The sequence below is a fragment of the Phasianus colchicus genome, chromosome 18, assembly GCF_987193195.1.
Source record: "Phasianus colchicus chromosome 18, bPhaCol1.hap1.1, whole genome shotgun sequence".
Classification (NCBI taxonomy): domain Eukaryota; kingdom Metazoa; phylum Chordata; class Aves; order Galliformes; family Phasianidae; genus Phasianus; species Phasianus colchicus.
The window spans coordinates 12,718,850-12,742,659 of NC_143453.1; the positions used below are offsets into that span (position 1 = coordinate 12,718,850).

Below are 23,810 nucleotides of genomic sequence, written 5' to 3' on the forward strand. Positions count from 1 at the left end.
ACAACACTACAAACTTTCCTAAGTTTGAGCCCATCTACACCACAATGTCAAAACAATCTGAACTACAGCACATTTACAGTAAGGAATGTGGTTATCTTTATTCTTATTTTCACTTCCCAGCTCAGAAAAATGGGTCATCATTTGAAGATGAACAAAAAGCACTACCAAAAGCAACACATTCCAAATGACAAATTAGCAATTCCAAACTGTGAACCAGGGACCACATCCTTTGGCATACTAAAAAATCATTTTAAAGTGATGCTCTGATAATGATGCTCCTGGCACTAACCCAAGTGCTCATTCCTTCCAAGGTTACATAAACCTTACCGAGCTGTAAATAGAACAGGCACCGTTACTGATGGGAATGCAAAGCAGGAGGGGAAATGGATATTTGTTTTCTCTGCAAAGGCTGTGGAATGCAAGCCCATTTCCTCTGTGCTTCTTTCCTCCCCAGATTTTTCCCAGTCTGAACCATAGGGATGACACGGAGATGAAGGGATTTCATACCAGCTTATCTACAGAAGATTCAGCAAAGCTTCTTGATCTCTTAGGGACAATAGAACGCAGAACATAAAAATCTGTTTGTTTTTTCAAGTTCTAAGCTAATCCTCTGCAACTTCGGCAGCAGTTATTCAGAGATGATGAGTCCCAGAGGGAACTTTCAGAGACCATCTGTCAAGAAATTCAAGACTCCACCTATTTAACCGTAATACATAAAAGCTACGTTACATACATACATATAAATATTATACATAGGTCTGCAGTCAGAACAGATCAGTCTATCGTGAGGAGCTTACCACACCAACAGCTTCCAACAAAAACACTTACAGCAGAATGTTTTCAGGTATAAACCTGAAGACAAGTAGTTCTAGAAGAAATTTATACTTAACTACTAGGGCACATACCATTTACATCATTTACATATCATAAGGATAAATAGGATTAAAGGGTTAAGGATTAAACTCAAATTGCATGACATGAATTATGGAAGCGCTGGACAGAAATAAAAAAGATATTTCTCTAACCATGCTTCTGACACTTCCAAAGCACCCGGCACTCCTGGCAATCAACTGACAGCCTGCTGCTGTTACACACATACACCAGGAAAGGGGAGGCAGCTGATTTGTGTACAAAGTACTTGGAGAAGTTCCTCTGCCCTAAGTGCATGGCCATCACTTCAGCAACACAGCTGCACCTTTATCACTATAGGACTTTCTAAGTGTATCTATCTCATTTAATTCATGTTATTAACTACTAGCTATGATGGTAAACAGCCAAAAAAAAAAAAAAATTCCTAAAAGGAAATACAGAAGCAGCTGATTATGTCAAAATGCCAGGGTCAGCTATTTTTAAACATGGATACTATAAAGGAAAAAGGAAATGCACAGACTGAAGTAACTATATTTCATAAACTTGCAGGTACTGGAGCCTGAATCTTTCATCTCAGAAATACACATAATTGGTTGTATTTTTACTATTATTACTTTAATACTTACTCCAAGTCACTGCATATATATCTATATATACAGCGACCTTTTCAGTCATGCATTCCTCCATTTATGAGCTTGAATCAAAGCTGAATTGGATAAAATTAGGATAAACAGAAAAATCTACTACCTTCCAACTGGCAGTTAGCGTTTCCAGCATTCAAGAAGTCACAAGCACTGGCAGCATACTACTTACATTGCAATACTAGGATGACAATCTCTGAATCGTTAGAATTTTAACATACAAATATCAGGATGAAAGGTTTAGCAATAACTTGAAAACAAAGATCGAAAAGTTGAGTGGTATTAAGGAAAATTTATAGATTTTGCTGCAAGACAGAAGTAAGATAAAGAGATATGCACACAAATTATATCATAGGATTTTTAAGATTCTGTAACCTTTTCTACTCTTTAGGCACAAGACATGGATAAATTTACTGCTAACGTGTTTGTGCTAAATCATGCCCATCTGAAATGACATCAGTCTACCAGTCTATTCCAACATGTTTAAAACAGCACATATACATACCAGACACAGAGAGGCTTTGGTACTTAACAGAAAACATAAATTCTGTTTATGGAGATGAGAGAGATTCTGCCTACAGAACCAAAAGTCCCCACGTGCAACCTAATATCCACAGCATACGAACAAATACACCTTGCACAGGCAACTTGTATGTCAACTTGCATACAACAGATTACATCTTCTTTGTACTCTTACACTCTGTATGCAGTAGTTGATGCAGAACACTGGAAGTGTTCACTGGAAGTTTCACTGGAAGGCAGATATGTTTAAAAACAATGGTTGTAGAAGCTCTCTTACCTCCGCCTCCTTCTGCTGAAGGATTCTGTCCTTGTCTACAACTTCTTCTTCAACAGGCCTGTTGAACAACAGAACACATTGATGATGTAAGATACAGAAAAAGTCTCCAAGAACAGCTCTGAGATTCACATTTCAGCTACTGTAACAACACAAAAGCCAGCATGCTTTCTTGTAGTGGAAAAGGGGACATTTTTTAAACACATTTGCATTGCTTTTTTAAAATGCCATCTTCTACTTATTCCTAGGCTCCTGTTATCCTCACTCTCTCATTTTCTTCCTCTATTTCTTAAAGTATAATTTCTTCATTGCTAAGGGGATTTTTTTGCTGCAAGATTCCCTCCAACACCTAGCCTTGGTACAAAATCATCCATGAAAGAAATTGTGGAATTGCTGCTTAAGCTATTTCTTCTCCTGTTTAAGATCTGAACACTTGGATGAATACTCAGAGAACAAGATGGGGAGAAGAATACCTTGCTATCAAGACAGATGCAGTGAGAGTAGTTGTGGACTTAAATTTGCCAAGAACAGAAGCATTAGAAGAAAAAAGAGAAAGAAATTACAAAGAAAGATTGCTTGAGCTAAACTTCTCTCTGCAGCTATATATAAAGGAGCAAGAAAAAATTCCCACACGGCAGTCTTAATCTCATCAGATTAATAGGTTGTGATCTATATAACCTATTTAAACGTGCCCACTAGAGTTTGTTTTTTCCAGATAGGTTTTTTATCTGATGATGTCTACATCCTGCTTCTTTATGTATCTTCCACTTAAAAGCATAGAGAAGTGGGAATGGATATGCAGACAAGAACAGCTGTCTGTTTGTATGGCACTTCACAAGTCATGCTTAACACTACAAGAAAAACATCTTATGAATTTCACTTACTCCATATATTGAAATTTGATAAGAAATAATGAAGAGGAATTACTTAAGAGAAGTGTGTCAGGTGCCACAGAAAAAAAGGAAGAGACTCACAAGCAGAGCCCAAAGACACACAAATACTTACTTGCCAGTTCTCTTCAGCCTCTCTGAACGGAAGTTCTCATAGTGCAAATCTTGGGTCACCTCCTGCAGGTCCTGCATGTGAGTTCTAGAACATACAAAGCAATACTGAGTGTGCTTCATGCTTCTTGTCAAAGGGCATATAAAAACCAAAAAACTTATTTTATATAATAGATGCATTCACTAGAAGGATAATTTTTATATACCAAGTCAGCCATAAAGCTCATCAGGACGCTGCTTTCATGCTTGCTAGTCTTTTGATTTATAGTTTAGTACCCTCCCACCAATATCCTTAAAACACATACAGTGTGCTGTCTTGTTCATGCATTACTTTAAAGGAGTTGTTTGTATGAGTCTGCAGAGTTAGAACCTTGTGAAGACTCATTCAAAAAGATTTAATTCCTGAAGTATTTTTTGACACTTAAAGGTCATTAACTACAATTTGGAACTGAAAGCTGAGCAGAACTGCTTGGCTAAGGTAACAGCTGGCATCACCTAGCAGCTTTCAATTGTCTGGAGAAAGAAATGCTGCTGGAAATAATGACCAGCAGAGGGCAATCCCTGCTCAGCAGAGACTAAAACCAAAAATGCACAACAGAATTCAACTTACAAAAATAGCAAGATAGCACAAGAAATTACTTAGAGCCACCTACACTGGCAGAATGTCCATATCAGCTACAGACACTAGGGGTGGGGGGTATCCTATATAACACAGACTTTCCTATACTGATAAGAAAATTGACCTTTGCCTTTAGACTACTTGTCTTCATGGATTCACCAATTACTTTAGCATCTAAAGGCCTCTCTGCTTCACCCACTGCACTGTAAGAAAGCTTCAATTTACACATAGATACATAAAAACAGTTCATGTAAGATATAACTTATCTGATAATTTAAAATACAGAAAATATTTTCTTAAATCAGACCAGTGGATCACAGAGGGATAAAAGTGGAGGCAAAAAAATAAGTCAATCTACACTTCATTAGGGCTACCAGTGAATTAAATAACTCACGTTCATGCAATTCTCAAGTCATTCTAGCAGAGTTACATCACCAGGGGATGCAATGATTTTTGCATTACTCACACCAGCATTGTGCGCAATTTAAGGAAATCATTGTGCTCTGGGTTCTCAACTTCAACAACTCCCCAAGGATACAGACGGCCTCGGATTTTCTTCCCTTTCACCTCAATAAGTTGATTGGATCCAATAACAGCAAAGGGAATGCTAGCCTAATTGAGACAGAGCAAAACAAGTTGTTGCGTTGGCTTTTGGTTGGGTGAGTGGGTTGGTTTCCTTCTGGGGGGAGGTGGGTTTTGGGATTTTTTTTGGTGCACTCAGTTGTTTGCTTTTTTCTTTTAAGGAAAGCACAAAGGTATGATAAGTAGCAGATAGAAGATGGGGAAAAGAAATGTGACAGAAGTACTTTAATAAAATCCTTCTGCACCAGAAAACCAACAAATTCTGTGCTCAACAGTGCAACCTCTTCTTGCTGAAATCCATAGTTTTGTTAGGATAGGTTTGTCCTAGCAGCAGCTCAAAAGGAAATGACACTTTGCTTTAGGAACGTTTGACTGTTGTTGAAACACAATTTGGGCATAATTTGTCATCTGACATAACATCATGCATGGAAAACAGCCAACAGAAACATGCTTCAGATACAGACTAAAAAAGCTGGAGACAGAATTTCATGTGTGTTTTTCAAACATCTGTAGTAGTATCAGAGCACTATCAAGAAGTGATTTAATTAAAACCTTTATTACCTACACTGATAAGAGGAAAGTTGTTAATTAGTATAGTAACTGTACTGTGCATATTCTCTTTTTGCTTGCATATTAAAAGGCTTGTCAGGCTGTCAAGACAACAGACAGCAAACCACAGTTCTTGGTGAACAGTTACTTACATTCAAAAAAGAAAGTCACAATACTAAATTTGGAACTCTGATGAAGCAAAGAATGGATTAAAAAGGATTATAATTTAGAATCAACATTTTTTCCAAGAACATTTGAATTTTCAATGCATATTATAAAGGAATTATTATCTTTAAGCATACAGTAGGCCTGAATACTGCAGCAAAACAGCAAATTAAGAAAGAGTGAAACTTGCCTTTAAGACTCTAGTTTGTTCTTTAAATTCCTCATCTTCATCAGAATCTGCATCAGGGAGCTGGTAAATCCTAATGCCATGTTCAGAAATCTCATCTAGAACCTGAGGAGTTTAAAAGACGAAGGAAAATAAAATTCTTATCCTATTGAAGAGTTATCATTATGTTAAAAATACATGAAAAACATAACTGGTCTGTCACATCTGTAAGTCTCAAAGCATGTTCTTCTGCTCTAAGCAGTCTGATGCTGCTTTAAAAACCAAGCAATTAACAGGAATTACCACTACTTGTTCTTTTACATTACGAACTAAGAAATTAGATTAGGTACTATAAGACTACCTTACATCCCATTAATTTCACTCTGCCTATGCAGAAAATATCAGCATTTTTCATTTTTATTTCACTCAACAGACAGACTTACACCTCAAGTGTGCAAGTGCCCTAGGAAGAACAGCTCAGGTACAGAAGCACTCCTTCAGTAACAGACGTGTTCAAAGACTTAAGAAACAATTCCGAAGTGGAAATTAATCACAACTGTAAAAGGAACAAAGGAAGCCTATGCCACACATTTGGATTTTATGGATTTCATTCTGCTAGTACAGATCTAGAAACACTGCTGAGATTTGCCAACAGTAGAGGTTCTCTTTAAAAGCAGTTTATTAACAGGCATTGTAACAAGCCAAAGCATTGGCTGAGATTACCTCTGAATTAAACCGTAATCCCTATCTGTGATACAGTCTACAAAGTCAGAAATTACAAAATACAAACAACAGCTCATCTGTCCATCTACCCAAAGAGAAACAGACTCACTGACTAACTACATGTTGTGACATTTCTAATGTACTGTTTAAATGAGGTCATATGCAAACAAACATACATTTCTGTTCAGTGAGATAAAGATTCTAAACTCTTTTTGGATTTCAGCACAGCTTTTGTTACCCTTTTTCTCAGTACCCTTCTGGGCACAAACAAGTGGCTGGGCTCAAAGGATTCCCCAGGGCTCCATCTTAGGGTCAGTTTTCTTCAGCAGCTTTATAAAGGACCCGAATGCACGACACAAAAGCATAATAAACAAGTTTGCAAATGATACTAAATTAGAAGGAGCTGTTGATTGCCTTAAGAGCAGAGAGGCCTTGCAGAGACCTTGACAGGCTAGAGGCCTGAGCAGTTATCCACTGCAAATCCACCCAAATCCTGCAAGTGGGACAGGGCAGCCCCACAGCAAAAGCTCTGGGAGTTCTGGTGGATGGCAAGTTGAACACTGCGTGCTCTGGCAGCCAGAGGGGCCAGCTGCACCCAAAGTGCATCAGGTACAGCACTGCCAGCTGGGAAGAAGAATAGGAAGAAGTAAAACTAATGTATTTGGAGATAGGATGCATTAGTTAAGCATCAAAAACAATGCAATCCATGCAAAAATATTTGTACAAAAAAAAAATTAAGGCAGTCTGCTGTTTCTTAAATCAAGGAGATGAAAGCTGATTACTCACTTCAAATACAGAAAGTGATTCAAAGTCCATTAAGAGGTAAAAATCCATCAACAGTTCTTTTTATTGTCACTAATGTCTCGGATTAACAAAAAATCCAACAAAGTATTTCTGCATGCATTCTTTCCCTAAGGAACTCACTGCAGGGGTAAGCAGCTAGCTAATTCTAGGCATGTGGCAAGTGGCACTGCTCAGTCCTTTAAAACTGAAGGAAATGCTTCTGTTGTCATACTATTAAGAATAGTGGGATGTGTGGGAAATGTGTGTGAAATGTGTGGGAAAAGCACTGTCAACATTTTCTTTCACAAAAGAAGAAAAGTAGTTTGAAGAGAACATTAGGAATGAATGCTGACATTCCACAACAACTCTCTTCAAAGTGGTCAGGATATCTTAGCAGAAAAAAGGATATACTGCACCAAGTCCTTAGATGGGTGATCCCCAAAGGGCTGCAGCTGTAACCCACAGCCAGCACAGGAGCAGCAAGCAGAACTGCCACAGCCAACCTGCAGCTCCTTTTTTTTCTTCTTTTTTTTGAGGTCAAAAACATTCCTAGATGTCTATATAAGCACTTGTGCCATCATGTGTCTGGAGGTGTTAAAACAAACAAGCATGCTAACTTGTCAGCACAATTAAAACTAGATTCCAGCTGCATGGGAGAGGTCTTAATGAATCTTCGTGTTGGGTTCCCTGATCTTCTGTTGTGGTAGCAACCAATCCCTAGAGTAGAAATAAAAGTTGTCCAACTGGACCTTGACTATTAAGCAGCTGTTGGAAATAAAACAATCCCTCACACCATCAGACAAGAAGTGAACTGCAGCTATTCCCATGACAATGCTTTCCTGGCAGGTATATAAACATCCCCCACACTCACACACGCGCCCAGAACAAAACAGGAGCCCACACCTAAGCAAAGAGTACTATCTTTTAAAGGAAAAAAAATGGGAATAAGTCTTGCCAGTAAGTTGTATTAACTGCATTACAATTAAATCAATAGATTTGTTCTTGTTTTGCAAAATGGAAGATAACTAATTTATCACCAAACGATAAGAAAACATGTAGAGCAGGGATAGGTGGGGCAGTGCTGCAGTGCGATGCCTTTAAGTATCTGCATAAAACAAGAAAACACATTTAACGTGACAGAGATCTTAGAGATAAAACACAACTGAAACAATAACGGGAAAGCCAACAACAAGGGGTGCTAGAATAATATATTACAGCTGTTAAACCTAGTGCTTTCCTGAAAGGAAAAAGAATCACAATAAAAACAAACTGTATTTCATGGTCCTAACAATGAAACAGCATTTTGCTTTTTCAAATCTCCATTTTATTGGCCTCAGAGGATTCTGTGTTCTTAAAGATTAGCCTTCCCATGGGAAATCAAAAAAAAAGTCAAAATATTAGTTCCCCTCTCATGAAGTCATTCTTTTGAGCAGGTTTCCTTAGCAGCCCTGCATGGCACAGCTTGTGAAACTGCCTTCCATTTCTTCCCACTCAAGAGGGACAGAAAATAACTTTGAATTCCAGAAAGACCAAACAGGAATTACTACAAGTTGTGTTTCCTTCACAAGCACCACAAACTGGTTCTGCTGCTTTGGACTAAGCAGCAAAACAAAAACAGTTTACTTTAGATTGACGGCCAAATGGCAGAGATCTAAAAAAAAAAAAAAAAAAAAAAAAAAAAAGACTTCAAGCTGCATCAGCAAAGGATTTTGATTCTTACTCCTGATTAGAGATTCTGTTAGCCAAGATGCTTTGAGTTAGAACAATATACAGCAGCTAGACTTTCAAAGCTTTGGAACCACATTATACATTTGACTTCATATAAACTCAGTTTGCTGAGCGACCTTTGCCAGCAGAATAAAAATAAAGAAGACTGTTTTTTACCTGTTTCCTAACCACTCCCTCAGACTGCAGTGTAAGTGCTGTTATTTTGTTCTAGTTAGTCCAAGCATGAATTTTACTCTGTGTAAGCAGAGACTGTTTTAAAGACTAATCAGTTAAAATTAACTTTGCACTAAAATGGGAGGAGGTAGGCATGGATAGCACAGAGTATGGTCAAGAGAGGTTGCCTTTAAATTAACCTGTTCATCACAGCACGTAAATTGGGATTCACCTCCATACTCCACAAGAAACACACTTTGTAAGCCCTCAGTCTAACATCAGTCACAGAACTGTACTAACTCCAAATTCTCATCAGGTAACACACTTGCCTGCATTACTGCCACTTTGCAACTAAAATCTTGCATTAAAAACAAAAAAGTAAACATCAAACAATACGTGCAATACTGTGTTGGATAAGAGAGACCAATGAGCAGCAAATAAAAGTAGCATAAAAGAAAGACAAGATAATGATAGCATGCATTGAAACCCAGTAAGAGTATGTTCCTCTTCATTTCACTTAAGAACTATTTTAGTGAAAGATAAGTGCAGTTAGAACCCATTTCATGTTCAGTTATTTTAGGCATTTGAACATTCAGCATTCCCAGTGAGTGATGCTGTCAAACATTACTCTAATGCTCCACTTAAATGCCTGCTTCAATTCTTCCAGCATCATTCTGCTACCAAACGCTGAACCAGAAAATAAGTACCTGTGAAAACTGAGCCTGAAACACACTTCTGAAAGATCAAATACAGTTCTATAAGCAACAGCTCCATGAACACTATTAGCATCAGAAGAAAATCTTTCACAAAGTCAGTATAACCACCGAAAAAAAGAAGCAATAAAGGCAGCATAAGCAGTCATATTTCTGCTATGTTATTTCCCTAAGGTTCTCTTCCAGTTTACACACAACACATGTCATTTCCCCATAGCAAAAATTAGACCTACTCTTCTCTTCAGCCTCTCTCTCTCCTTCAGCGTCAGCGTGTCAGCCTTGGCAATCACAGGGACAATGTTGACTTTTCCATGAAGAGCCTTCATGAATTCTACATCTAATGGTTTCAACCTGCCAACAAATGGGAAAAAAATGAAACAAACTCCAGTGAACTGTGTTTGTTATAGCTTTATACAAACTAAGTAATGTATTAAAAATGATTTTTTCAAGTATCTACATCAACAGTATGTTCAGAATAAACTAAATCAGAGCATTTGCTTATCAGCTCTGTCACCTAAAGATTGAATTGCAATTAAAACTGTCACTATGAGATATATACAGCATTGTAAGCTCTTAAGTTTCTAGGTGATAAACAACGTAATACTGACTGCTTCAAAACAATATTCATCACCAAAAGGGAACAAAAGCAGAGGAGAACATTAGTCTCCAAAGACCATTTAATTGCACTGGCTAACTGACAGTAACTAAGCTTTTTTTTCCTAGTTCAAGGAGTGAACACCCACAAACACAATATAACACCCTAAAATACGAGAGCTTTTTCTTACCCATGCCCAAAGGGAGAGATGAAGTAAAAACAGCAATGGACTCTATTGTCTATAATGTGGCGCCTGTTCAGCCCGCTCTCATCATGAAGGTATCTTTCAAACTGGTTGTCAATGTACTGGATAATCGTTTTGAAGCTGTTGTATGGTAGGGAGGAAGAGAATCATTGCAAATCAGCTTTAAAGTAACCAAAAATGAACAATGCAAAGGTAAGAACAATAGGAGAAAGTCATGCTTTTGTTAAGATCTTTACTATTAAAAAATTCAGTGTTGCAGCATTGCACCTATTATTGATAAAAACTATTTAGATAATACAAAAAGAAATTTTCAGAGCAGCCAAGTGCCCATTTATATGTACAGCTACTTTCGGAGTTACTGTGACCACCTGAACTGAGTAAATTCAAGAGCAAGTCAGAAAAAAGCACTAACTACAACATAGGCAACAGAGACAGGAACAGAGAACTGCCTGCTTTTTTTTTTCCGGGGGTAGGGACTAAGGATCTGCTTTTAAACCATCTGACAAATGATATATCCTGGATATCCTCTTGCAACCCTGACCTGGAGCTAGGTTTCTATAGTTACCTATGGAAATCCTAGTATTCTAGTCCATTTGAATGAAATACAAACACATTTGAAAGTCACGCACCAAAGCATCACATGACTTTGGCTATTTTTGTTACTTTACAGAATCCTTTTCTGTTGGCAAAGAAAAATAATACCTACTTAGTTCAAAACAAATTAATATAAGCCCTGCAAAGGTAAAGAAACACAAAATATGGTTATAGAGATTAACCAGATACAAAGAACAGTGGTTAAAGAAAAGAAAACACGATGCATTACTAAGAGGATTGTTTTAAGATACTCCTCAGCATGTAGACACCTGCAAACAACATTAATGTGAAAGGACACTTTATATTAAGCACCGCAGGAGAAGGGAAATGAACACACTGATGCAGATAAGATTAAGCCAATGTCTGTGCCATGAACATATCTTAAACTACTTGAGACAAAAAAATAGGAGCAGAAAGCTTACCTTGAAAAATAGTATCTCAGTTGTGGGAAATTGAAAATTTGGATGGAGAAATTAAGAAGAAAACAGATGAGAAAGCAGAGAAAAAGAATTAATAACAAGGAAGACAAACACAGTATGTTGGCAAATACTGTGGCAGGCAGAGAAGTTCAAACCTGGGATGAGTTGCACTAATAAAGATGAAATAAACAAGAATGATGGAAGACATCCTGAGGAGAATTTGATTTTTCATTGCTGAGTTTGCTCTTGATTTTAGGAGGAAAGCATTCTACGATGGAGTTACACACACATTTCTCTTTGCAAAACTTGCACTGTTTCAATTCATACCACAGAAGACAATACAGCACTACGTGAATTTACTGATTTTGACCTTCGTGCTACTTAATATCTTCACATCTAAATGTGTTGAAAAAGCACAATGTGTTTTATGTTCCTGTTGATCTTTAGACCCTTTTAACTGGTAAAAGGTAACAAGGCTGAAGACATACAAATATTAGGACAGAAACCAAGCACAAACAATGGGAAAGCAACTATCACACATTTCTCTGGCAATGTAATCAGTTTACGTGCAGTTTTCTAGTTATAACAGCTATAATTTTCCCTATGAATGTGGAGTTAGTGTCCTGTACCTCCTGACTTCCGGGAAACACCTGGCTTATACCACTGTGCTATCATTACTTGGGAGATAGCACATCCTGTATTGTAACAGCAATAACATAACCACTGCATTTAAGAAGCCCACTGGGGGAAAATGAACAATATTACCAAGCTGCCAAAACCCACAAAACACAACTTAACATAATCCAAAATAAAAATAAATACACAAATTAGCAGCAGCCAGAAAGCGGTACCAAAAAAGAGCCCAGTACGCTGTAACAAAGATGAAATAAGGCACATCATCACCAATATCTAACAAGTCCAGCTGTAAACTTTTTTTTTTTTGTCAACCAACATTTTGATGGCAGATTTAACCCCAAATCCGAGTCTGAAGCTTCCCCCTTTTTGCCTTAAATAATTTCTCTCCAGTCATCAAGGACATTTCTGTTTGGATCTCAATGTATGAAGGCATGGCAGACCCATTCTATACTTCAATCCTCCTGTCATTAAAAACCTTGCTGTTCTCCAAATACATGCCTAACGTGGTACCAAAAGAGCTTTTCTAGGTTCAGTCTGGTTTGATGCTAGAGTACAGAACTCCAGCTAGCACTAAACTTAAACAAAGCTCCACACAGAATCTAATGAAAAGATATACTGTTATGGTTAGCCACAGTTAGCATCCACCTTTTCTTACTGCCTGTTCAAATATCAAAGAAAATAACCTATTTCATAGATTTATTACAGTACATTCACTAATAATGCATTTCCCAATCCAAAACTGCAACGCCTCCAATCGAGGCCATCCAACCAATACCTCCTAACTACTACCAGCATTTTTGCTGCGACAAAGAATACATGAAAACTGACCACAACTCCCATCCTTGAAAGTCAAACTCTGTTAGGGAACCTAGTCAGGAGAAAGCCATTTTGAAGCAGTGTTAGTGATTGTTGGCTCCCAGAAACTTCATGCTGGTTTGATTTTTTATTTATCCCTTCAAAAATCAACCTCAGGAAAATCAATCACCCTGAAAAACATGTGGTCTGCATAAACTGCAGCTTTGGGAAAAAAGTTTTTATGAAATACAAACTGTGATCAGCACCATCTACTGGTTAACCGTAACTGCAGCAAATGCTCCTAAACACAAACTGAAATTCCAGAACACAAACTTGCTCCTTCCTCTGAAGAAACGAGGAAGGAAAATAGTCACAAAGTTAGTCTCAACTACAGTTTGAAATGAGTCTATCCATCCGTGTTCCTATGACATCCTGTAAAGAACAACAGACTGCCAAAATGACATGCATCACAGCCCAGTCCAAGTCGTTACGCATGACATAAGAATACATGTTTGAAGAGAGAAATCTAGAATTCACTGATATTTTTATTTTGCATTAGTAAGTACTACTTGTTCCCATAATGTATGTTCATGTTTAAGAACTGTCACAGAAAACAAAGCATAGAACACTAAGTCATTCCACCGAGTCTGAATCATCACGGAATGATTTCTATTTAGCAAGCCTCCAAAAAGAAAAGGGAAAAATCTGAACACGTACGTCTCTAAGAAACATCTTAACAGAATAAACAAAGGGCATCAGAACACAATCAGCAGGAAGAGCTCAATGTAACACAATGCACGGGCAGCAGAGCTCCTCGCTCCAGCGGAAGGAAGCTCTGCTCAGCAGCGCACGAAATAAGCACGGCCATGCTGCTGTCCAGAAGGGCGTCCTGCTGGTACTCTAGAAGTTAGATTACTTTTAATTCAATAACACTGGAAAAGTGGAAGATTCAAAACTACTAAGCAGGGCAGTATTTACGTACATACCAGTCCTGGCTGTTAATGGCATCTCCATATCCCGGTGTGTCCACTACCGTTAAACGCAGCTTCACGCCCCGCTCCTCAATCTCTACTGTAGAAGCTTCAATTTGAACCGTTCTCTCTATTTTCTCTAAAATAAAGGAACATTTTGACTGTTATTATTCTTATACTCCTATCAGTGCTGCAGAAACCCCTGAAACAGAAAGCAATGAAGAAAACACAAAGCTTTTACTATAACCCACATGACAGAATATTTTAAAGAAAAAAATAGTCCAAATTCAACACTTTTTTCATAAAAGCAAACAAAAAACCACAGTGAACTCAAAAATGAGATCTGTTGGTGATAATATGCAAAAAATAAAACAATACTAGGAAGCGTGCCAGCTTCTTTGTCAAAAGGCATTTACAACTCTAATCAGAATTTTAGACTTTACAGGTGATAAAACAGTAGAGAAAACGGGGAATTGAGTAAAACCACGTTTAAGTATTTTAACATCTGAAATGCCTGTCGTTTGTGTTTGCTCTGTGGGGTTGTTTTGTTGTTAGTTTTTTAAATAGAAATTGATGAATAAACAACAAAAGTTGAATTTTTTTAAAGGAAATACAAATGAGAAAAATGACGGCTTAAAGACAAGCACTGGGAGAACTAAAACACAGTAAGGCTGTTTGAAGAAAGGGTCTCAAGGATGAAGTTATCATCAGGATGAAAACTGTGAAATTTCCTAGGGATGTATGTGCTGAAGGAACAGAGACATCACATTTACCTGCAGCTCCAGGAATATAACGCTCTGGATAAAGATCAGTCAGAAACAGACTGTTAATTAAAGTAGATTTTCCCAAGCCAGACTCACCTACAAACAAAATAATGCACATTACTCAGTATATAGACTTTTTACTCCAGGCTTTTTTAAGCACCTCCTCTTTCCCCAAACCCACATAACAGAGGATCTGTCAGGATCTACTCAAGCTTTTGAGATAAAAACATCAAAGGTTCAGCCAAGCACTTTTTAAAACACAGGAAAACCAAGCCTTTAGTGTTTTCATAAACACTGCATGAAAATGCTAAGCTTACTGTTCCAAATCTCATAATAAAAGCTGAGAGGTCATACAGCACTTTAACTACGTAGAACCAGAAATAGGTAGACTTATTTCATGGAAACTTATGAGATCAGGAGCTGTAGCTCTCTTGCTGAAAGTTTATTTGAGCTTTGTCCCTGCTGGGACATTGTTTGGACAGCACATGAATAAAGCAATACCACATTAGCTGTCAAGCTCTGCATCCCTGTAGTTAGGCTACAGGCTAATGAAAACAATGTAAGAAAATTATTCAAAATTCCATGAGAAGTTCCATCATTCTAGAATTTCAAGTCATACAAATGTTGTCCTACATTGAAGTAATAAAGTTAAACCTGTAAATGCAATTGCTAAATATGAACTTCAAAGTTATCTTTTTTTTTTTTTCCTAACCCAAGGCATCAGAGGAGTTGGCAGTTACAAGAACTGGCCATGCTCTCCTTGCACCTGTGTAATATTAAACTCATTCCATGTCAGTGTAGCTCAGCACCTCACTTAAAATTGCTTTCTGCCTAAAAGTCTTCCCATCCTACAGGTGTTCACTCGCAGAACAAGCAACTTAAAAGTTTATTTATGATGTCAGATTGGATCAGCACAGAACAACAGAAAGCAGAACAACATCACCCTTGCAACAGAAAGATCTACAGTGTGCATTCACATGTTCAGCTGCAGAAACCTGACAATAAGAAAGATTAGGCAACTATCCCTCACAGCTGATGATGAGTCAAGACAACAAGGATGTCCTGCTGGCACACAGTTATCATCTCTAATCACTATAGATATGCCCTCCTATGAAACATGACAAAATGGAGATTTAGCTACATAGAATTTACGTACGCCCATAAATTGTTACCTAGGAAGACAGAGATGTCTGTGTGAAAGAATTATTTATATTTTATGGTTAAAATCAGGAAAAAAGATCCAAACGAGTGACTCACCAACCACCATCAGTGTGAATTCAAAGCCCTTTTTCACAGATTTCCGGTGGACCTGGTTGGGCAGATTAGCAAATCCCACATAGCCTGCTGAGTCGGAAAACTAATGAGAAAGAAAGGTTGAGTAAAACCACAGCTGCTTTCAGAAGCTGGACAGATTCAAAACACACAACTCTGGCTGTGCAGCCATCTCTTTACCTTCACTTTTTCACCCGACTGAGACATGTTTAGTTGCTCCAAGTGTCAGACTCTGAAAAATAAAATGCAGAGTACATGTTAGTTGATTTCATGATTACTTTCATTTTAATTTTGAACTGATTGATTGCTTACAAATACTTCCTTTTATTCTAGTAGAATGAAATGTAGAAGAACAGCATTGGTTTTCATCCTGTTTTTACCCTTTCCACAGATAAATTACTATTTTTTTCTTAAAGCCACCTTACAAATAGCAAAAATTATTTTATCTGTTGTCTAAAAGGTACTTAAAGGTGACAGGTGAGGATTATGACAGCATACAAAAGTCCCCAGACATCAGGACACCTACAGGCTCTCCAAGTGAGGGCTACAACATTATTTTCAGACACTTTGAAGCACGTTCCCTGAACACTATGGGACACTGCAGAACCACAGTGTTTGGCTCATCCACACTGGGGATGAAAGCTCAACTTGATCTGAGGGACCCCATAAGTAACTGCAGTTTCTGGCATCCAGAAAAGCTGAGTTTTGGCAAGCCTTTATCTTCTTCCTGAAGGATGTTAGCTGCACTACAGATCAGTTATCACAGCAATGTGAGGCCATTTCAATTAGTGCTGCCACAGAGCCCCGGCAGGAGGTGAAATGGAAGGAACACTTCACAGCTCACTTTGCTGACAGCACAGCCCTTGGCCTGGGAAGCGGGAAGTGACCTACGCAGCACCTGTGTGCTCAGACAAATGCCTTCCTGTCGGGCAGCAGCGGCCATCCCAGCAGGATGCAGTACAGCTTCTGGCAGCAGCTGTTTGACAGTCAAACCCCGGCAGAGAAACACCAAGCTTTGGGCTGAAGGAAAAGCCGAAGTTAGCATTAATGCACTCTGACTATTAAAGGAAACGCATCTTCAGCGTACACACGTTTAACTCGCCCTGGAACAGGCACTTCGAATCCCACCAGCTGTGCACACACCAGGCACCATGCCGCCAAGGACATTTTTTCTCCTCCAACTGCTTTCCCCATGTTCCCATTCATTTGCTTGCTAACGAAAGCCTAGTACAAGTACTGCTGGGAAAAACAGGAGGCCGCGATCCTAATCTTCTGTCACCAATGCATTCCTCAAAACAGCCTCCGAATCACCCTTAAGAATACCCTTGAAAAAACCAAAATGGTTTATTTTCCTTTAAGCATTATGTTTAGGTCCATTCAGGCCCCTGAACGGCCAGTGGGGCACAGCCCTACAGCTGCACTGACACACACAGCAGTCACAGAGCTATTTCCAGCTCAGTACTATCCTACAAGCACAATGTGTGACACCTGTGTGCGCTGCTTCTTACCAACAAAGGATTTCTAAAGAATTCCTGTTGTATTATGAACCTCCAGAATCTTCTGGGAAATCATAATCTGTTACCTGAATAGGAAGTTAGGTCATAAGATCCTGGTTGTGACCAACGCTTGCACTGAATATTAATCAACAAAGCTGAAAGTCAGGTGATCTCTCTAGAGTCAGAACTGGCTTCCAGAGCTTATTAGAAGATGAGAGAAATCTTATTTTCTTATTCTTTCTACCTTCCTATCCACAAGTGTTTCCATGCAGCAGGCCAGGACAGCCCAAGATGAACAAGAATTCAACGGTCATACATACCTAACATTCTTAGAGGGAAAAAAAACCATGCTGCTCCTCAGTGCTTAAATGAGGCACTGCGGTTCGAATGAATCACCAGCTAGCAAGCTTCAGCTCCTGTGTAATCCCTGATGCTGCCCTCATGAGGTTTTCCAGAAAATGGCTCAAACAAGTGAGTTCCCTGGAGGCCGCGCGGGGCCTTTCTGATGCTGTGCAGAGCCATCACAAATCGAAGCCTTAGGATCAGCATGACAGTACTGCATGTTACAACTTCTTGCAGCACGAACCACCTGAACCACCTGCAGCTGCTCTCTCACACAAACTTGCTGTCAGACCACACTGTGCCAGGCAGCAAAGAGGGCTGAAGACCTGAACCCTGCGTGCATTCTGCTGAGCCAAGCAGCAACGTGACCTCAGGTGTCTGACAGCACTCTGGAGAGTTCTACGTTCAGGAAATCATAATGCTTGATATTTCATCAGTTCTCCACAATATATACATATTATAACTGTGGGAAAGCAGAAGTCACAGCCATTCTGATCTCTTTTGATGTTCAAAAGACCATGCCAAGCACTATAAGAACAACGTAACAAGTTATTTAACAAGTGCATTAGCAGCATCACTTTGTTTGCCAAGGCTTGCAGCCCCATTTTAGCAAGGCTAACAGAAAGAAGGACAGCTATGCTAGAGAATATCCAACAAATTCAACTTTTAAACAGTGGACATTATAGCAGCAGTTCATTTTGGAGCTCTGCTCAGCAGCCGCAGGGTCGGGTGGCACCGCGCTCAGCCACAGCCGCCTGCGGGCATGGCAGCCTGCTGCCCTGTGCGAGGAGATGGGACTGCAGCGAGGGAGAGAAAGGGGAAGGAAAGTGGGTCATTTCCTCCATCCCTGTCAGGATGCAAGCAGTCAACTCTCAGGAACAGGCAGTCTGGGACTTTCTTAATCCTAAGCAGCACAAAGAAAACGCTACAAAAAGTGCACAAGGAGTCTTTCCATAAACAGCTATTCACAGCATTCTAAAACAAGCACTCCGCAGTGATCTTAGCCATCTCTGCAGCGGAACAGCCCTCCTGATTCACCCAATGAGTCACCTTTCTTTTCATCAGAGTTCACATAACTTTGATTCTCTTTTAAAAGCATGCATTATAATGAAGCACAGTGGCACAGGAAGCAGTAGCAATGTAAGTAGGTGCCGAAAATGTCTTTGACACCACCAGCATTCTGATGGCTAATTTTCAGACATAATGCAGACAGAACAAGAACAACTCCATGAAGTATCACTCATTGCAAGAAGAATGCAAAAAATGAAAAAACTGAAACACAGAATCTCACCATAACCTAAGCTGAAGACAGGGATATTCAAATACAGAACGCTTTTTAACTTTTTTCTGTAGCATGCTGTCAGTGTTGCTTGAAACACCCAATTCAGTCCAACAATGCGAGCCCTGCAGGGCCTGCTCACTGTCACACTGTGTCTGCATCCTCAGCTGTGTGGCTGAAACCCCCTCCCAGCAGCTCCCAGTGAGCAGCACACATTCCCTCTACTCCCCAGTCCCAGTCAGTTCTATTTTCCTCATTACAAACAACTGTTACCAGATGAATCAACCCCCATTTACACAATAACAATGTAACTACTTTCTGCATTATGCTTCTACCAGACACAGTTCTGAATCTAACCCAAAAGGAAGAACCAAAGAACACCCAACAGACCAACCAGTGACAGACATGCAGGTAGATGGGCCGTAAGTGTACACTGATGCTTTGTCTCTGAACTGATATTTGGTGCACAGAAGTTTCACATAGTTTTATTTTCAACATTATGTTCATCCAACAACACACAATACAGACTTGTCTTTGCTTCTGGGAAGGCAACACTATTCACCAAGGCCAATAACACTTCTGGGTCCTTAAAAGCTCTCCTGATCATAAAACAAGCAGTACAGCACTATTCACATTGAAAATGCAGCGTGTTACACTTCTGTGACTTAACAGCATGCATTTGCACAGCAGAGGAGTGCAAGGAGTAAGCAAGTAAGAGGGAAGAATGGTGTATGAGCTCTGTCCTTAAAAAGAATTCAGATTGAGAAAGTGCATGCAGCTACAGTTCTGATCCGAGATGCTTTGTGCAGGGATCGGTTCGGGTGGAAACGCACTGCTCCGGACACCTCACTTTCTTACTGCTATTCAGCGAGTGCCATCACCCAGAAGCACAGAGGAGGCAGCAGTACTGCTCACATTGAGGGCTTGTTCCAGCAGTCATGCGTTTCCTACACAAGCAGCTATTGGCAGCACTTCCCACAGTTACTGCATCAAAGAACAATACCGTAAATCAGTCCTGCACACGAGAGGCTTCCTGGACGGTCAGCTCAGCGAATGACCACGATACCGATGTGGAAGCAGGCAGCCCTGCCTCACACCAAGCTCACCTGTAGCTGCACACCTACGAGAAGCAAAGGCGTGGGAATATACGAGAAATGAACTCTCCACCTTTCGGTTAACACACAAGGAAGGGACGTGCCGCCGTCCCGGGCCGTACCCGCAGTCCCACACCGCGGAGGCACGGGCGGTTCGGGCTGCCCAGCTGCGCTGCCTGCGGCGGCGATTACCCGAGCGACGCCCGAGAAATGCGGGCCGCCCGCCCGGCCTCCTTCACGGCACAGCGCCGCGGGCGGCCGGCAGCGCACGGAGCGGCAGGGACTCGGAGCGGCGGCGGCCGGAGGGTTACGGTGTCCCGGGCCGAGCGGCAGCCCGAGGCAGGCCCAGGCGCGCTGCCGGCGGGGCCCGAGTTCCGAGCGGCTCGGGGCCAGGCCGGGCCCGCCGTAAGGCCCCGCCGGCGGCCGTAAGGCCCGACTCCGGCCGGCTCCCGGCTGCGGGCGGCCGCCGACCGGGGCGGAGGGGCTCACCCGGCCGCGGCCCGGCTACCGGCTTACCTCAGCCTGCGGGCGCCGAAGCCGCGCTGCCGGGCCTCGCTCCGCCGCCTCCACCCGCGCGGGCCTCCCGCATCCCACACGCCACCGCGGCCGGGCGCCTCCCCGCCTTCCGCGCGGCTCTATGGTCGCGGGGCGGGCAGAGCGCCCCCCTCGCCTGAGGGGCGGCCCGGCCGGAGCGCGCGAGGTCCGGCGGACCGTGGCTCCGAGCCGCCCGGGCCGCGCCCGGCGCGGTGCCCGCAGCCCGTCCCGGCGGCCCCGGTTCTCCTGCGCCCAGCGCTGCTGCCCCGGACGCCCGCCGGGCCGCGGCCGTCGGCCGTCTGTCGGTTTTGTCTCCCGGGGCCCAGCCTCACGGCGGCCCCTCGCTCTGTCCGAGGCGGCCGTCGGAAGGAAGCGCTTTCCGCGGCGGCTGACGCCCGGCCCGGCTCCGCGCCTCGCCGCTCCCAGGCCTTCTCCCCAGAGCGGCCGCGTGCCGCGGTTACCGGCTGACGTTCGCGTGAGCAGCGCGAAGCCCCGGGCAGCCTCGGCTCAGCGCCGAGTTCTCCGTTCCAAGCTCTAAGCAAAGCACGGCGAACGCCTCCTGATTTACAGATGCTGCTCTATGCGCGAAGCAAACCTTCTCACCATACCGCACGAGACGCGTGCTGTTTTACCCGCACCGACGGCTGTTTTGCTACCGACACCTTCCCTTTGCTCTCTGAGTCCCTTCGATGAGCTGAGTCTCAGCTCGCTGTCACTGAGCAGCGCAAGCTCTCGGAGCCATCGAAGGCTCCCATGCGTGTGAACCCGGAGTGCAGATGATACCTGCACTCAGATTACAGAACCAGATCGCTTCCTGATGGCAGAGCAGAGTTACGTGTCTCAAGCTTCTGCACAACAGCGGCGAATTAAAACAGTAACAGCAAAAGTGCGGGGATGGGTCATTCAAAGGGAGGACCAGATGCAAACAAGTGCCCAGCAATCCATCCAAAAGTTTTATGGAGGGCAGATTTTGGATTACCAGATGTAAGGCAAACCTTCTGCCTGCACGTTTCAATCATTAAGAAGCACATTTCTGTTTTGGCTGCATTTATATCCGTTAAGCAAACGAGGTCACAATTCTCAACAGGAAAATATGGAAGTGAAAGAAATGCTACTGAAGGCAGACTGACATTATTTGCTAATTCACCTTGTGCTCATAGCATCAGCTGAGCATTGATGGGATCTGAGTAAGAGCAAGACAAAAGCCAAAGAGCAGCTGGGTTCCATTTCCCAGGACAACACGTACTGTTATAATGCAGTGTTCCATTCATCACTTGAAGGAATTTAAAATGGCATTTCAATCTTTTCCAGTAGCAAAGTCTTCTTTTGGGTTATTCCACAGATATCTGTGTAGGAGTTGTGCACTATCACCAGTGGAACAACAGTGGCCATTTTCTTTCACTAAATTTGAACACTGATGCAGAAAGTATTTCATACACTTAAAATGGTATTACAAATAAATGGTTAGCACCTGAATTAATGAAGAGATTGGCACGAGCAGTGCTGGATAGCAGACTAACAGAGCCAAAGAGTCTAGAAGTTAGAGCTTTCCCATCATTCCTGTTACTCCTTTCATTTAGCCATCTTCAGTGCGAGGGATGAAAAATTCTCAAGCCTTTAAAATGCTTCAAAACTGAGGCACACGAATCATTTCTCCATGTCACGGGTGAAGCAGACGCTGACCAACTCACATACAAAGGGCTCAGGGAAGTCACGGCTGTGCACTGGCTGTGCCAGAGTGCACCAGGAGGGACACTTTGGGTGGGAGCAAAGATCAGCAGTAGCCGTGCCCCGGAGCAGATGCTTGGGAAAAGATAACAGTAGCACTGTGGCTGTGTATCCTCCCGGCTTCCGGCGATCTGCAGCTCGGCGACTTCCTGAACCAGAACTTTTATCTTGAGAGTTTTCTCTTCCATGAATGTTTTTTGTTTCTTTTTGAACCCATCTCAACTTTTGGCATGAAGAGCATCCTGTGACAATGAGTTCTACAATGCAGTTGCTCACTTTATGAGAATGTACTTTTGTTACTTTTGAAAGACGTTATGAGACTTGTTATGAAACTGCACAAACACTGAGCAGCAGGACTATTTGGTACATGTAATTAGGAAATGTTACACTGTGAAACCTACAGAATGCACGGCCACAAAACACGTTTTGCATCCTTATTTCTCTTGCTGGTGTTAGAAGAGATAGAAGATACAATTGTATTGAAGACTCCTATTCCTCCCAAATGATTAAAAAGAAATGTTAATGCAGTCAATGGCAGTCTGAATGTGAGCCAATCACTTGTTCTGATAGTTTCTGAATGAATTTTGTTTTAGTTCTCGGAAGCTCAAATGTCTCTCTTAAAATTTCCTGCTACATTTAAGTTTACATTATCAAAAGCATAGTCCTTCCTTGAATTCAGATCTTGATTTTGTGTGGAGCGTTGTCTTAGCAAGTTAAAAAACCTCACACATTCAGGAAAAAGAAAAAGAAAAAGAAAAAGAAAAAAAGGAAGAAAGAAATAATCTCAAAACTTTATGGCATCTTCTGTTAATTAACAGAGAAAATGGTTTGACACTGATTATAATAAAACAAATATGACCACAAAACTGAAGACCTGAAGACTGGATTGAGTTTTGATACATAAAACAACCCCATGTTCCTTGGTATAATTTCCATTAAACTAAAACAAAACAGAAGATGTACTGCTTAGACAAAATTTCCAGTTACAAAATCTCTTTTAGCTCTGTTTTCTGTCAGTTTTGTCTGTTCCTCACACAGTTGAATATTTGGGCTTTAAGCCTTAAACAATGTGTGATCCTTTTCATTTCCATCAGATTTAAGCCTGTGTTTAAGACTCAGAATAACTGTGCTTTGCTAAATCACAGCTTGGAGCTCCAGAACCAAACCTTTCAGGAGTAAATACCCAACAGTTGCACACTGTGCGTGATGTCCTCTTTCAAGGGGTCAGCAGGAAAAAAGTACTTTGAACACAGCTGCACTGCTCAGCATTAATCTCTTATGGTCAGAGGAGGTGCCCCAAACCTTCTCATGTTCTCTGGAACTCAGGTTTCCTGGGACACTTGAGAAATATAGTAGGTTTCCCATCACTGACCCTGAAGAGTTTTCACTTATCTCCAAGGTCATGTTTTTATTAATTACTTTCAACATCTGCAATGTATATTTAAAACAATGACATTTGTCCTTGCTGACGCTGTGCTTAACCAAATGACATCTGATGTGATTTCCCAACAATTACATGGGAAAGAGATTGGTCTACCAGAGTCCTGGTTCACCACAATCCGTGGAAGGAGGCTAACTTTGGGAGAGGACAAAATTA

General features: G+C 41.3%; 1 protein-coding gene across 3 annotated transcripts in view; it reads right to left on the reverse strand.

Annotated features, from left to right (window-relative positions):
* Positions 1–20,601, reverse strand: part of LOC116228714 (septin-2) — a 31,407-nt gene extending 10,806 nt beyond the window's left edge. For 2 of the 3 annotated variants that reach the window (XM_031592823.2, XM_031592821.2), the window contains exons 1-11: positions 20,468–20,601; positions 15,921–15,972; positions 15,726–15,825; positions 14,478–14,564; positions 13,720–13,843; positions 10,275–10,409; positions 9,723–9,840; positions 5,414–5,515; positions 4,394–4,539; positions 3,313–3,396; positions 2,311–2,368 (exon numbers count right to left, since the gene is read on the reverse strand). In XM_031592823.2, coding sequence (XP_031448683.1) covers positions 2,311–2,368; positions 3,313–3,396; positions 4,394–4,539; positions 5,414–5,515; positions 9,723–9,840; positions 10,275–10,409; positions 13,720–13,843; positions 14,478–14,564; positions 15,726–15,825; positions 15,921–15,947 — 981 coding nt within the window. In that variant the 5' untranslated portion in view covers positions 15,948–15,972; positions 20,468–20,601. Of the gene's footprint in view, positions 1–2,310; positions 2,369–3,312; positions 3,397–4,393; positions 4,540–5,413; positions 5,516–9,722; positions 9,841–10,274; positions 10,410–13,719; positions 13,844–14,477; positions 14,565–15,725; positions 15,826–15,920; positions 15,973–19,860; positions 19,978–20,467 lie in introns of all 3 variants that reach the window. The other variant, XM_031592822.2, reaches the window with a different exon arrangement.
* Positions 20,602–23,810: the final 3,209 nt, after the last annotated feature.